Here is a 14,800-nt window from a genome sequence, read left to right as displayed (position 1 = left end):
AATGGTAGCATCGTCGTACTTCAAGGAATATTCTAAAAAAAGAATAAGCCAAATCGGTTCAGCCGCTTTTGAGTTTTCCACTTAGCAACACAGACAGCAACAAATGACATAATACAGACTATTACTTTGGGGCAAGATAGTGATGTGTGTATTGTCCAAATGAATTTATTTTACTATTTATTTATAATATTTTCCTTCAAATGAGTGTCTAAAGTCTTTGTTAACACAGTAGGCCAATGGCCGAGGAATTAACACTTTGTTTGGGGCAACCTCCTTAACCGTGGAGTTTTTGAGGCTACATAAATTAGGTTTCTATATTAGCAACCCGAAAAAGACAATATTTTAACTGCAGGTTTTGTAGGTTGTTGAGATAAAACGACACAGAAACCTCGAATTGTTTCTTAAACTGTGGGTGGGAACTTCGCGATTAGTCATGTTTTCAGATATAACCTTGAAAGATAATAAAGTAATTATCTACGTTAAAACGGTTGTGTACTTTATAGAAATCATGGAAATATTTATTTTTAAACTACAACCTAATTTTTTTTTAGTTAAGTACGTAGACCAATTTCATAGACGTTTATACTCAAGGTCTTTTAAGATTTTATATTGCAATAGTTCAGAATTCAGATTAATGTGTTCTAACAATTTACGATATGAATTAGGTACACTTAACGTCGAATAAATATTGTCAATAGAAATTAACAGAATACTATATTGTACTTTAAGATCTTGGATTTTAGACCGGAGATTAGGCCGGGTGGGGGTACGGGCCTCGAAGCGTACTTCCATACCCGGGTAAGTGGTAAGGAAAACTTGCTTCTCCGATGATCTACCTACTCTATCCTTTAGAGTAAGGCCTTATCCTATAGGTCGGGTTTTATAAAACAAGCAAGACACCGCAACTTCGTCCACGCGTAATTGAGTTTTTCACAAATCCCACATAAATGTTGGATTTTTTCGGGATAAAAAGTAGGTAGATGGTAGTATATGTCCTATTATCCCGTTAAAATTAGTTCAGATGTTCCAAAGATTCATCCCAGACAAACAGAAAAAAAAGATTTTTTAAGCTGGTTCGTATCTATGATTTGAAAAATCTTTCAGTGTTAGATAGCTCATTTATCGATGAAGGCTGTAGGCTATACTTTATCCCCGTATTCCTATGGGAACCGGAACCACGCGGGTGAAGCCGCGCGGCGTCTACTAGTGTTAAATATGTATTGATGTATTATAGTAATAGGAACATGTAGTAAGTATAGCAGTAGAGAAGCAGAACTTACTTATCCTGCAGATCCGGCGCGGGCGTAGACACGACGACGTCTCCAAGCCTCACGTGCTTGGCATAGTCCGTATAGTGCGGCACTCCGCCGCCGACGCCAACCAGGAATACGTAATCCACCTGCGGATACAGAATTGCCATGAATACCAAGTTCGAATACCATGTGACTTGCATAAGACATCACTCTTAGCATATTTTACTACTAACAGACATCTGCGACTTCAACTATTACCATAATAATATGTGACTTTCATCCCTTATTCTATGAATGTAACTCGAAAAATGAGTTAATGGTTCAAAGACTACTTATTTCATTTTACAGGTTTCGCCTGTAGAATGAAATAGACTTTGAACCATTTATTAAGTTAAGTTATTTAGTTTAACCGATAGTTTATGTAATTTCATACAAACTTTCAACCACCTTTTCTATCTAATAGGCCATGCTAAGAGATAATTGTCTACGTTTGTCGAAAAGGTAACAAAATAGACATACAAACAGGTTTCCTTTGAATTTATAATATTAGTAGATATGGGTCTGAAGAACTCGCCAAAACCAACGGATCTTTAGATTTACCGCTGATTGAGAATCCCTTCGTGACAGTTAACATAGTAATGATTTAAATCAATTAGATTCATTTGGATATATAACAATCCGTACATTTAGTAGTAGTTAAAATATAGGCTGATAATAATTTAGTACGAGGAAAATTCTTGCATCAAATTAATTTTAACGTTCGAACATCTGCCTTTGTAAATCATAATGTAAAAATAAAACATCTCTTGAGTATCGTTCAAAAATAAACGGATATATTATCGCATTGCTTACAGAAATAATACCAATACACGAAGGCACGCAAGTACAGTTATTTCTGAACATATTTGATACATTACTAACGTAATAGCGCCATACCAAATGAGCTTTGACCAATTCTCAACATTATTTCGTATGAACAGGCGTACAAGGTCATACTAAATAGGTTAACGCCACTTGGCTAAATAGATTTGTTAGTGTTTGGAAGTTTTATAACCAATAAAAACGGTCAGGTATTTTTGTGGCGCGTGATAAAAATATTGTAGCTAGTACACCTGGCAGTTTTATTGAAGACCTTCAAATTTGTAGTTCTATGTTAAAGAATAAATATATTTGGCGTATGCTGAGTGTATAGTTGCAGGCCCATCACAGACCGTAAAATTTAACCTTTAGTAAATTCAGTTCCTTAGAGCAAATTCTCTCTTTGAAGATTATTATCCAAGCATCAAGTGTTGCAGACTTGAGTGCATTCCACATCTTCGCAATGTCTGGCCAAAACCATTCGTTGTTTTCTGAATTTATCGACCAAATATGCAGTATAGTCGATACATCGAGTGTGTACAAAATGGGCATTGCATGAGAGCAGTGACTTCTCTTTTCTAATTTTAGGAGTCCATTTCATGTCCTATAGCACTAGAAAATAGCAGATTACCTTTTGGAATGTCCCCAGTAGCCTAGTAGTAGTGTTGCCGGCAGCAGTCATGGCCTCTCTAGTTCTGCCAACCGATGGCAACTTTGTGGTGACGACTCGATGCGCACCAATAGTTCCCAACGTGTAGACATTTGATTCACCTATCAAATAAAATTAATTATATTTAAAGGACATCTTGTTGTCCTGAGGGATAGTCGTTCAAGGGTTTTTTTTTTCATTTATAAATTAAACTGTCAAAATAAAAGTAATGCTGATTGACAACATACATTACTAACATATTTCCTCAAAGTCTTTATCAATCGTTTTAACAACGGTAAGGCGTTTAAAATTATTGCACTAAATAAGAAAAGTTTGTCCCATGCCAATTTTTCTGCCCCATAATACGAGTAGGTTGCTGACTGAGCTAGAAACTAAATAAATTAAATATTTTTACCTTTACGTATTTAAATCAAAGAAACTTAAAAATCTAATTCTTTATCAATGTTATAAACCTTATGATATTGAATCAATATGCCAATTATCCTTTGTGTGACTAATTGGATGAGTCATATCATGCATTGGATATTCATAACATCATTGGATAGTTGATTTTTACCTGGGATTTTTTTTTCCTAATTTTCCATATATAGTTATAAACTTGTCACTTGTATAAGGAATTTTCATCATATATAAAACCTACAAGGAACTAAAACTGTAGCAGCCTGTTGGTGAATCATAAATTGGTGGTCATATAACACAATTCATTTTGAAAACCATCACAATTAATTAATTCACACGTAGTGTAGCACGTCAGTGATTATTAAGTGACAATTAATTAAACCGACAAAGACATTAGTTTTCATACAATTAATAATACAGTAATTATAAAGAAGTGTGTGTGTTAAGTGCCAATCAAAATGGATTTATTGAAAACAATTGCAATTTTCAATATGTTTTTTGTAACACAAATAGAAATGAAACCGTTATCATCGTCAATGGAAACAGTGCTAAAACTACCAAAGGATATAAATTCGGAGACAAATATAACTATTCTCGGACACAGTTACAACTTTGGCATGTAAGTAAAATAATTGTGATTAGTAATAATTCTTTAGAACCGTTCTATAATTAACATATGTATTACGTAAAGGAATTAATGTTATGTATTGTTTAGTAAGTATAATTATTACGATAGAAGCCGGAGATCCGTTGGGATTTCCCGTTGTAACAACGTAAGACACTAGAAAAGATTTTTGAAAATTAGTCACTCAGAGGCGTTTAATTTACTCTTTGCCAAAAAATCTACTAATAATATATTTTTATAAAAATATTTTAGAGGTGTATTTTTTTTTCAATCGTTGTTAGAAGCTAACTGGTATAAATATAAAATTTAATTAATTTCAAATTCGGTTAAGAAAAAAATTATCCTATATCTATATTTCTCATTTAAATCATATTTTTGGAATTCTCGATGCCGTATCACAAAGTTCGAGCAATAATCATCAAGATTTGAGTATTATTTTTATCAAGACTTTTGTTTCAGTTTTAACGCAACATTCTCTGGTGAAAACATGAAAGAACAAGATCAATGCAAAATAATTTCAGAGCAGAACATAGAAAACGCAAATGAAATAATAATTAAACTAGTAAATCAGAATGTGATTAAAAGGACGATTGTTTACGATATTGACCCTGAAATGAGTAAGTTCCTCCTTTATAGTTTATACCAAAATTGGGCTGTTAAACTTGGCGTAGATTTTATGTTGAACGCTAAGTTTAAATACTCTTAATCCTATTCAGCCTCATTGTCGTAAAACATAAAGTTAAAATTCTGGTTTTAGTGATTCTAAGAATTAGATGTTTACTGAAATATGTTAATGGATTAAAGCCTAACTTAATAAAATATTCCTTTACTTACTATTTATATTAAAAGTGGACATATATCTAACTTAATAAAATATTCCTTAACTTACAGAAGAAGTGCCATTTTCGTTGCATGGTCTTGCTAAAGTCGATAAGTCTGATGCGAATATAGAGTTGTTTTTTGAACAACACGACAGAGGAAATGAGTATCTAGGAACCTGCACTTTCAAGTCTATCAAAAATCTCGAATACATCGTGTTCGATGGTGTTGAACATGTTGAAAACTTGAGCTTCAATTTTACACGACGCTGAAATTACATTTTATGAGACGTTTAAGGTAAGACTTTACCTTACAACGAGAGAAGAATTACTTTCTTCGGGGAAGAATTGCTTTCTTCGGGGAAGAAAGTAGAACCATTTACGACGAACACTGAATGACTCCATGAAAAAAGTGTGTTTAATCTGCTGATGATCTAGGACGTATACCAAACACGATGTTTTAATGCATATTGCCTTAATTGAAATGGAATGATTTACTCGTAAGTTCAAAAGATACGGTTATTATAATCTGGTATTGCGAATTATGAGTGACATGCTCCAGAAACGTGCTTATCGAGGTGCACTGTCTGAAAATAAGCTTTAATTTTATATAATGTTCATGTAATCGTAGATTAATTTAATTTTAAAATTAAATGACCCTCAATGACAAATTCGAATTTGAATGTATATTTATTTATTAGATTGAAAACTGGAACTGGCTAAGATTGACGGAGTGTTACGTAAAGCTAAGGATTAAATGAAATGAAAATATATTTTAATTGAGCCTGTTGAACAGATAGACATGAAAAAGGTATTAAATAAAGAAAATCTACCAAAGCATTGTATTATGAATGATTTAATTATTCAAATACTTTGACTCCTAACAATCTTAGTGAGATGATGTATAGGTGACAGTTGTATATAACTAGACTTAGATATATTATACATACTTGTATATTAGCTGTAATATTATCATAATATAACCACGTGAGATTATTATTAGTAACTATTTAAGGTAAATGTATGTACTTATACTTTTCTAGTCATTAGTTATTTAGATGAATTTATGATGTTTTAAATTGATAGATGATTTCGAATTTCATTTACCTAACAAATTGAAATTTCTTAAACCGCGAAAATTTTCTAATTTGTCAAATATGACGAACTTCATACTATATAATAAGTTCAGGTACTAAGTTCTAAAACCGTCGATTTTGCAATTTTAATATAAATATTTTAAAAATATTGGTTTTTTTATGTTTTTCTGGTTATTATTTATTATTTAAGCATCTAAATTCTAAACTAACATTATAGAGATGTGGAATTTGATTTTTTGTTTTTTACAAAAACTCAAAAGTCAAAACTACTCGACCGATTTTTAAAAAATCTTCCACCTTTAGAAAACAGCTTTTACTCATTCATTCATTCAAGCATTCACTGTCATTCATAATTTCATATCTTTAACATAGTCTAGCGATTGAGGACATGATCATTCAGAAGAAAATGTTACCTCCCAAAAAGATTATGACCTAAATTCCATAGCTTTCTACCTATGGTAGGGAGCATGGTTGAGGAACTTTCAGCTTTTAAAAAGGACGAAGGTCTGGACTTTACAGGCTTCAATAAAATGAATTGTTATACAGGGTGCTGGAGAGTATTCCCATAACTACAAGATGATGACGAGACCACTTATTGCAACCGAACTGCTAACTAATATTTTATTACCTAGAAAAATGTAACACACGCCTTCACCACGTCTACGTACGTACAGGCCACGTCATTTTTATAAGGATGCGTATAAGGGACACATTTTAAGGTCTATTTACAAAAGAAATACTATTTACTCCGAAAATATTCATTTTAAAACACATGTTCCTTGAATATATTGAATTAATTTTTGTTACAGAATATAACCCTAGAGTTATGGGAATTATTCCCGAGCATCCTGTATAATAAAAGTACCGCAATAATACGAATTATTAGAAACTAAGCCCTGAAGTTTAGTCCGCGACTGATATAAACTGAGACAAAATTAGTAGCGCCATCTGTGTCCACTCCTTTGCACGATCAAAAATAAACAGAACTATAAGCAAAATAATAAAACATCTGTGAAAGGCGGCAAAAATAGATACTTTGAACTATAGAGGATTGTAACAGTGTACGAAGAATCTAGACAGACGTAGACACCTCCTTATTCGACGGCCTCCGTGGCGCAGTGGTATTCGCGGTGGATTTACAAGACGGAGGTCCTGGGTTCGATCCCCGGCTAGGCCGATTGAGGTTTCTTAATTGGTCCAGGTCTGGCTGGTGGGAGGCTTTGGCCGTGGCTAGCTACCACCCTACCGACAAACACGTACCGCCAAGCGATTTAGCGTTCCGGTACGATGTCGTGTAGAAACCGATAGGAGTGTGGATTTCATCCTACTCCTAACAAGTTAGTCCGCTTCTGTCTTAGATTGCATTATCACTTACCATCAGGTGAGATTGTAGTCAAGGGCTAACCTGTAGAGAATAAAAAAGGACACGCATTCATTTAGTACTTACCATAATATATCCGGTATTATATTGGATTTATAGCAGTTTAAATTATTCATTTAGATATTGATAATTTATCAAATAAATAACAAACCATCGCTCGTACAGAATAACTATGGTACAAGGTAAGATTTTTGTTCATTTCTTACTAGCAGCACATTAAACACATGTACACCTCTCTGTTTCTGTAGAGAATGTCTAGTAAATATTTCCATGGATGGGAATGGACATAGAAGTGGTACGGGATGTGATTGGACGTCTGTTGACTGCTCTCTCGATATACACATCGACTGAAATCCATTTCACGTGGACGAAGTTGCGAGCATCCGCTAGCCAATCTGATAAAATACGCATTTACTAAGCCAAAGATCACTTTGAAAATAATCGTTATCAACCCATATTCGTCTCACTGCTGAGCTCGGGTCTCCTCTCAGAATGAGAGGGGTTAGGCCAATAGTCCACCACGCTGGCCTAATGCGGATTGGCAGACTTCACACACGCAGAAAACTAAGAAATTTCTCTGGTATGCAGGTTTCCTCACGATGGTTTCTTTCACCGCTTGAGACACGTGATATTTAATTTCTTAAGATGCACACAACTGAAAAGTTGGAGGTGCATGTCTCGGACCGGATTCGAACCCACACCCTCCGGAATCGGAGGCAGGGGTCATATCTACTGGGCTATCTCGCTATCAAATTAGTTAGCAATTCCAGGTTTCTCCTTTACTTAATTTGACCAAAACAATTGAATAAAATCGTCTAAAAATACGAGTGTATTTTTATATAACTTGCCAATTCATTTCATTCCATTTATACATGGATGTTTCAATTTCAAGTTTAACTATAAAACTAACTAGTCATTTCTGTTTAAATACAAAATATAAGTAGGTATGACGAGTCAAGATTATCACAACTTGTGAAATGTATTTTTACCTGCGTCAAAGAAACCTCAATACAACGTGATTGCATTAATGTCACGTACGCATCTAGTACTAAAGTGTAGCATTAGGTACACTTACTCGTACGTTTGTCATATTACATTTATCAGTTATCAACCCAATGGTTACACAAAGACAAAGAGAAATCTTTCATTCGGCAAAGCCTCATAAAGCATTGGCATAATGTATATACAGATTAGAAGCCCTTAGAGTGTTGTTCCGCCTATCTCTCTTCTTCTGCCTTTGAGCCCCATCAGGCGATGCTTCTGCGGGCACACTGTACTGTAGGGCACTTACACAGTCAGAAAAGAAAATCTGTGCTAGCGTTAAAAATGTTAGTTGGCGTAAGAAATGTAAGCCCGAAAACTTAAAACAACGTATTTATAGACAACCTTTTTGTTCCGTGGTTATGTGGCTTTGGATCCGGGTTAAGTCTATAGTTATATTATAGGATCTAATTGAGCTTTTAGTATTTCCTTTTATTTTATTAGTTGGTCTTACAACCGTGTCTTGGAGAGCACGTTAACCCTTTCGTTCCGGTTATTAACATGTTATACTTCGTGATCATTACGTCAAACATTATTTCCTAAGCTTAGGTTCTAACCATTATTGGAATTCCAAAGGTCCTTAGCTAATCAGCAGAGAAGCCGGACCAAACCGATGGCGCCATGTGCTTGTACATCGGTAACTTTAAGTACTCTTCAAACAATAGTACAGCAATGCTAATCGACATTAAATATAAGGATATCGGTATATAATAAAATACGGGAACTACCCCAGAAATGTTATATTCTAAGACAAAAAGCCATACTATTATAATATAACTATAGAGGTGAATCCATTTTCTATAACTATACCGCACTAGCGGACGCCCGCGACTTCGTCCGCGTGAAACTCGATGTAAACTTTCAACTACCCCTACCCAACTCTACTCCTACCCTACCCCTATCCTACCCCTACCCTACCCTACCCCTACCCTACCCCTATCCTACCCCTACCTTACCCTACCTTTTCCTGAATTTTCTTTGCTATAAACCTCACGGAGCCCGAGACCTTTCCAACGAATGCAAAACCGTGGAAATCGGTTCGTACGTTCTGGAGTTATAGCGTCAGGAAGGAAAACCCGACTTATTTTTATATAGTAAAGAATAACTGTGGCATGATTTTAAAAATGCTGGTAGGTATAGGTAATTGAAACTGATAACGAAGAAGCACCTGTCTATGTAGTCGCTATAGGGCGTGGATATTAGATTAGTAATAAGGGCTAGTCGTAGTCGGTAAGTATATGACATCAATATATTGGAATGTTCACGAAACACTATTAAGAAAAGAAGAAGAAGAAAAAAAATTAACAAAGACAAATTAATTGTATCATTAATATTTGTATTATTAATTATAATTAATTGTTTAGCAATGGATATTTAGTTAATAGTTTAGTTCCAGAGGTCAGCTTAATATAAATATATCGTTAGGAAACCTCGTAAAATGTTATCCTGAATTATCAGTTATCCTAATTTAATGTTGTTTATTTTTATTAACTGGAAGAACCTCTCCAGTAGTTTCCATTCCAATGCAGATAATATATATATATATATATATACTTTAACAAAATATGAAAAATCATCGAACGATTTTAATCGATTGATCAAAATGGGTCAAAAGACCCCCGCCCGTCTTTGTAGTGTTAAATCACGAATTAATAAAAAACTTTGTACAATAATTTCAATGATTTATTTTTTATTAATAATAATCTAATTATTTTAAAGTCTAATAGACGACCAGAAATCCCTCCTTTTAAAGGAGCTTATCTCACCACACTGCTCCGATGCAGGTTTTCGGGATGAGGGAGGCAATGTTTCACTCTTTAAATGATTACAATCAGTTGGGAAGAGTAAATAAACATTTTCTGGACAAGTACCTACCCAACTTGGACCTCTTCATTGCATAATGGGGATGATGACTAGGTTTGAATATATTGATTTTTATGAGACATTCCCATAAATAAGGTCAATAATAACTAATTAATATGTAAAAAAAAGATTATCTAGATATTGGATAGAAGCAGGCGTTACTTTGCGGAAGTTCATCATGATTATATAATGATTTATTTATTTTGCTATCATCCGCGAAAAGTTGACGAACCCATGCGACAACGTCACCCAGGTCCGGCAAAATACTCTCTACGTACGTTTCACCCCGAAACCGGAGCATCCTCAGGAGATGTTGACTCTACAACGTGCAATTGCAATAATTGTCGTTGTCGCATGGGTTCGTCAACTTTTCGCGGATGATAGCAAAATAAATAAATCATTATATATAATGATTATCTAGATGTTTGCAAAATAAATAAGATTATAAAATTTCAAAATCTACTAAAAACCTTTTATCGTAATCTATACTAATATTATAAAGAAGAAATATTTGATTGTTTGTTTGTATGTTTTTAATATGCTCCGAAACTACCAAATTAAAAAATTTTTTCACTGTGGCGAAGCTCCACTATCCCAGAGTGCTATACACTATATTAAATTTTCAAAAAAATTAGGGATCCTTCCTGCAATTCCAATAATGTAACCCAAGGTGTACAAAAGTTTTGTTTACATAGCGTGCGCTGCAAAAACTATTGATGTTAGAATAAAATGATGTACAACAACTTTGCAGATCACATCATTTTCTACAAAAAGTATCGCGACAGCATATATTTATGTTCTATATTTTAGCAGATATAGTACCTTTTGTACTTTAATAAATTATTTTAATCATATACTAAGGTTTACGTCATCATTTACACTACTAAACTTAAATCCTTCTAAATGAACTACTTAATAATCAAGAGGATATTATAGAGATAAGATTTGCCTTTTAAAGTATGTTAATTAGTCAATATAGTTTCAGAGATAATACAAAATTTCTAATTGACGCAAAAATGCCACTAAAACCCGCCCCGCGGTTTCACCCACATAGTTCCTGTTTCCGAAAGCACACGGAAAATATTGCCTATGACACTCGCAAATAAAGTAGCTTTCTATTGGTGAAATAATTTTCAAAATAGGTTCTGTAGATCCAGAGATTTTCCCCTACAACCTAACAAACTTTACCTCTTACAATCTTCTATATAAATGAATCTATCACTGAAAGTATTTTTCAAATCGAATCAGTAGTTCCTGAGATTAGCGCGTTCAATGAAACAAACAAACAAACTCTTCAGCTTAATTATAATAGTATAGATATATAAATTATTGTATGCCAGAAATAGCAGAATACATTTTCAGCAAATAAAGAATTGAATTGAATTGAGTATTGATTGTTACACCCTAATTAAAATTAACACGAGGAAGAAAATCAAACGAAGTATTTACATCGTATGAAGACTGTAGAAATGTCATACTTGCCCTAATGTGCTTCATTATTTGGAGAAAACAATTTGTATTTGTATAATTAAGCTACATATATATATCGCGTCTAACATTGTACGCCTTATGTGTACAAGCTGTGATCGTTGCAGACGTCTCGAACGGAACAGTGTACACTTTAGAAGTGTATAGTGACTCCTTATTCCGCCGGGAGCGTGTTTGTTTTCGGTACAACGTCATCTCAGTCAACCCATTCCATATCTCTATCATTGATAGGTAGCTAAGAGCGAATCTCAGTGTGAACTGACGTGTTTCGTTCATTTATTGATTGGAAACTTAGAGACGTCGCGATGTTAAAAAACTTTTGGGAGTGTGTTAATGGGTAAGGTTTTCATGAATTCGTGTATGTGTAGATGTATCAGGTTCTCTTTTATAATTTATACAAATTACAAAAATCCACTTGAGTTTGTAAACGTTAAAACGTTATCTCTGTCTGCGTAATATTTCGATATTTGAAAGTGTAGTTTGTCACATTGTCGAATTGTTTTATTGTTTCCCATAGATACCATAGGTTGTTTCCAAACAATTCCAATTTCAAATTCAATAATTTTGATAGCTAAATGTCAATGTCAATTCTGTTGTCAACATTACAAGTCAGATTCTGTAGATAGAGTTGCCACGAAAACATATTTTTAAAACTGTATATGTCACCGTTAAATTGTAAAATACGTTAGTTTATAATCTCACTCGCGTTATTGTAATTTGTCGATATATTGTGAACTGAACATACTGACTACAATTGAACGTGTTATTTTTCGGTAAATTATAATCTACCGAAGTGAAACTGTGAAACTGTTGAAGACTTCCAGATTGGTCCCATTTAATTTTCATAAAAATCGGTTCAGTAATTTTGTGTTAAAATGAAAATAACGAAATTGGCCGTACTGTGGCGCTTTCGTTTACTATGCTTGGACACATTAAAAACAGAAAAATAAAATATTTTTACCAAAAACATTGAACCGACTTCACAATCACAAAAATAAACTAAAAAGCGAAAAATAACATCGTATGTGCTACCCCTTCTGATCACTTTGAAACACATTGATGCATTAGATAAAGTCGATTAAATCATAAAGTTTTAAGATTTAAAGACATTTCTTTCCCGAGGTTCTTTGAGAAACGTGGTTCTTTTAGTTTATTTTTGTGATTTTGAAGTCGGTTAAATTTTTTGTTAAAAAGATTTTTATTATTAACTGAACCTCTTTCGTTGAATCTAGTTCCCCTGTTGACAATGAGGTGTGTAGGACTAAGTTAAACAGAGGCTCGCAAAATACAGCTTGGCCTAAATCAGACACACACAACGAGATCATGCTCCGATTACCGAGGGCACTAAGACATGGCAATCTCATAGAAATAAATGGAACATTTCAAGCCAATACGCAAAGGTATAATATAAATTTTTATAAATATAAATTCAGCACCTTAAGTGGTGAATTATAAAAGTGAATACATGGGGTGTTGGCTAGTTATTAATACAATGATATCAAACTCATCAACTTTAATATAACTTTTCAGGATAAGACTCAATCTTACTAAGGGTTTAGACAAACCTGATATAAAAAGTATTGCATGTTGGACAGAGATAAACTTTGCTGAAGGATATGTAAGTGGCAGCAAGAACGTACAACTAGACAAAGACCCACCAAAGGGCGAAGACCTCAAAAAAGATCTATTTCCAGGTAATGCAACAGTTATTTAAATACCTGATTCTGGCTAAATAATATAAATTTTTTAATTATTTGTATCTAAACTACTTTTATAAAGAGGGAAGATTTGATTTTTGTTTGTTTATTAATAGGTTCAGAAACTGCTGGACCAATTTTAAAAAGTCTATCACTAATGGAATTATCAGCTACATTATCAGGAACTTATTTTATTTTATGACATCTGGATGAGCAGTACTTTTATATTGGCATTTCGAATTTAATTTTTAAACATACCTTTACAATTAAGTTTGATTTCATTTAATTGCTATTGAGTTTTTAAATTACTTGTGTCTTTATAAAGTGTTGTATGCTAGAAATGATTGAATGCATAACAACACTGTTAATCTGAATATTCTCAACAAATAAATAAATAAGTAACTGCGTCTGTGGTAAATATTGAGAGAAAGGAGGATTTTTTTTATTGGAGAATATATTTGTTGTCTATTTAAGTAATGTAGCTGTTATTTCATTAATTAGTTATTTGACTAATTACATACACTGAGCCGTGATAGCCCAGTGGATATGACCTCTGCTTCCGATACCGGAGGTTGTGGGTTCGAATCCGGTCCGGGCATGCACCCCCAACTTTTCAGTTGTGTGCATTTTAAGAAATTAAATATCACGTGTCTCAAACGGTGAAGGAAAAACGCCATGAGGAAACTTACATACCAGAGGATTTTCTTAACTCTCTGCGTGTGTGAAGTCTGCCAATCCGCATTGGGCCAGCGTGGTGGACTATTGGCCTAACCCCACTCATTCTGAGAGGAGACTCGAGCTCAGCGGTGAGCCGAATGTGGGTTGATAATGATGATGACATACATTTACAATTACAGTTTATTGAAAACGGAGTTTATATTGTTTTTATTTTGGGTTGTTCTTATAGTTTGTTCCCTTAACCATAAATTGTCTATCTACAGTAGCTTACATTCATCTTACAAGCCGTCATCTTATCCACTTATACAAAATATAGAACTCTTGAAATTCACACTACCTACTTTAATATAGATATGGTAAATCAACAGTTCAGTATAATATTTTTTATTTTGGCAGGTAGCAAATTTTTCAATTTCACTATAAAAGTAACAGCCAATGGAGATTCATCTGAACTGGATCTATTCGTGTTTCAATATAGATTGAGCACTGGAACATTGAAATTGGACGACATTACATTTTTGAATATAGATGGTGACATTAATGAAATAACAGATTTAAAGTTTACTTATGCATAATTATTTATTAATTAGTTATTACATATGAGTAAGACGTAATAAGTGCATTTGGTAAATGTTTCCTGAAAACTAGGTACATGCACTGTCTGTTTTTATGAAACACATTCCATTTTACAGTATTAATTAAATTTTGTAATAACAAGTATTTTTATAGTAATTATAAGAATGTTTTGTTTATTTATATTGTGAATCCCACACAAGTTACAAACAATATTGTTATCTTTTATTTGCAATAAAATTTATCAAAAATATTTTTGTCTATTGTTTTATTTATCACTTTAAAAGGTCATAACATAATATGATAAATAGTGAATTAACATTTTCCATTTTCTCACACGGTTTTCCTTTACGTCGTAA

At 33.4% G+C, this 14,800-nt stretch overlaps 3 protein-coding genes across 5 annotated transcripts in view; 2 read left to right on the top strand and 1 right to left on the bottom strand.

Annotated features, from left to right (window-relative positions):
* The window catches only part of LOC112052765 (uncharacterized), a 50,272-nt gene that overhangs the window by 17,744 nt on the left and 17,728 nt on the right, over positions 1-14,800 (bottom strand). For all 3 annotated transcript variants that reach the window (XM_024091971.2, XM_052884722.1, XM_024091972.2), the window contains 2 exons: positions 2,743-2,882; positions 1,281-1,399 (listed from right to left, as the gene is read on the bottom strand). In XM_024091971.2, the coding sequence (XP_023947739.1) occupies positions 1,281-1,399; positions 2,743-2,882 (259 nt within the window). The remainder of the gene's footprint in view (positions 1-1,280; positions 1,400-2,742; positions 2,883-14,800) is intronic.
* Positions 3,332-5,828, top strand: LOC112052768 (uncharacterized). The gene is made up of 3 exons (XM_024091982.2): positions 3,332-3,799; positions 4,265-4,422; positions 4,697-5,828. Exons 1-3 carry the CDS (start codon positions 3,639-3,641, stop codon positions 4,894-4,896), a joined length of 519 nt encoding a protein of 172 aa, XP_023947750.2. The 5' UTR covers positions 3,332-3,638; the 3' UTR covers positions 4,897-5,828.
* LOC112052766 (uncharacterized) lies at positions 11,534-13,232 on the top strand. Its single transcript, XM_052884728.1, has 3 exons — positions 11,534-11,830; positions 12,726-12,893; positions 13,024-13,232. The coding sequence occupies exons 1-3, from the start codon at positions 11,799-11,801 to the stop codon at positions 13,205-13,207; spliced, it is 384 nt and encodes a 127-aa protein (XP_052740688.1). The 5' UTR covers positions 11,534-11,798; the 3' UTR covers positions 13,208-13,232.

Source organism: Bicyclus anynana, chromosome 12 (assembly GCF_947172395.1).
Source record: "Bicyclus anynana chromosome 12, ilBicAnyn1.1, whole genome shotgun sequence".
In the NCBI taxonomy this organism is placed as follows: Eukaryota; Metazoa; Arthropoda; class Insecta; order Lepidoptera; family Nymphalidae; genus Bicyclus; species Bicyclus anynana.
The sequence above is the reverse complement of the archived record's forward strand: the minus strand, read 5'-3'. Positions and strand labels throughout refer to the sequence as shown.

Excerpts from the sequence above, each read along its gene's own strand:
- LOC112052768 (XM_024091982.2), top strand. The coding sequence starts at position 3,639 with ATGGATTTATTGAAAACAATTGCAATTTTCAATATGTTTTTTGTAACA. Across the intron at positions 3,800-4,264 it reads CACAGTTACAACTTTGGCAT|TTTTAACGCAACATTCTCTG; the intron begins GTAAGTAAAATA and ends CTTTTGTTTCAG. Across the intron at positions 4,423-4,696 it reads CGATATTGACCCTGAAATGA|AAGAAGTGCCATTTTCGTTG; the intron begins GTAAGTTCCTCC and ends CTTAACTTACAG.
- LOC112052766 (XM_052884728.1), top strand. The coding sequence starts at position 11,799 with ATGTTAAAAAACTTTTGGGAGTGTGTTAATGG. Across the intron at positions 11,831-12,725 it reads TTTTGGGAGTGTGTTAATGG|TTCCCCTGTTGACAATGAGG; the intron begins GTAAGGTTTTCA and ends CGTTGAATCTAG. Across the intron at positions 12,894-13,023 it reads TTTCAAGCCAATACGCAAAG|GATAAGACTCAATCTTACTA; the intron begins GTATAATATAAA and ends ATAACTTTTCAG.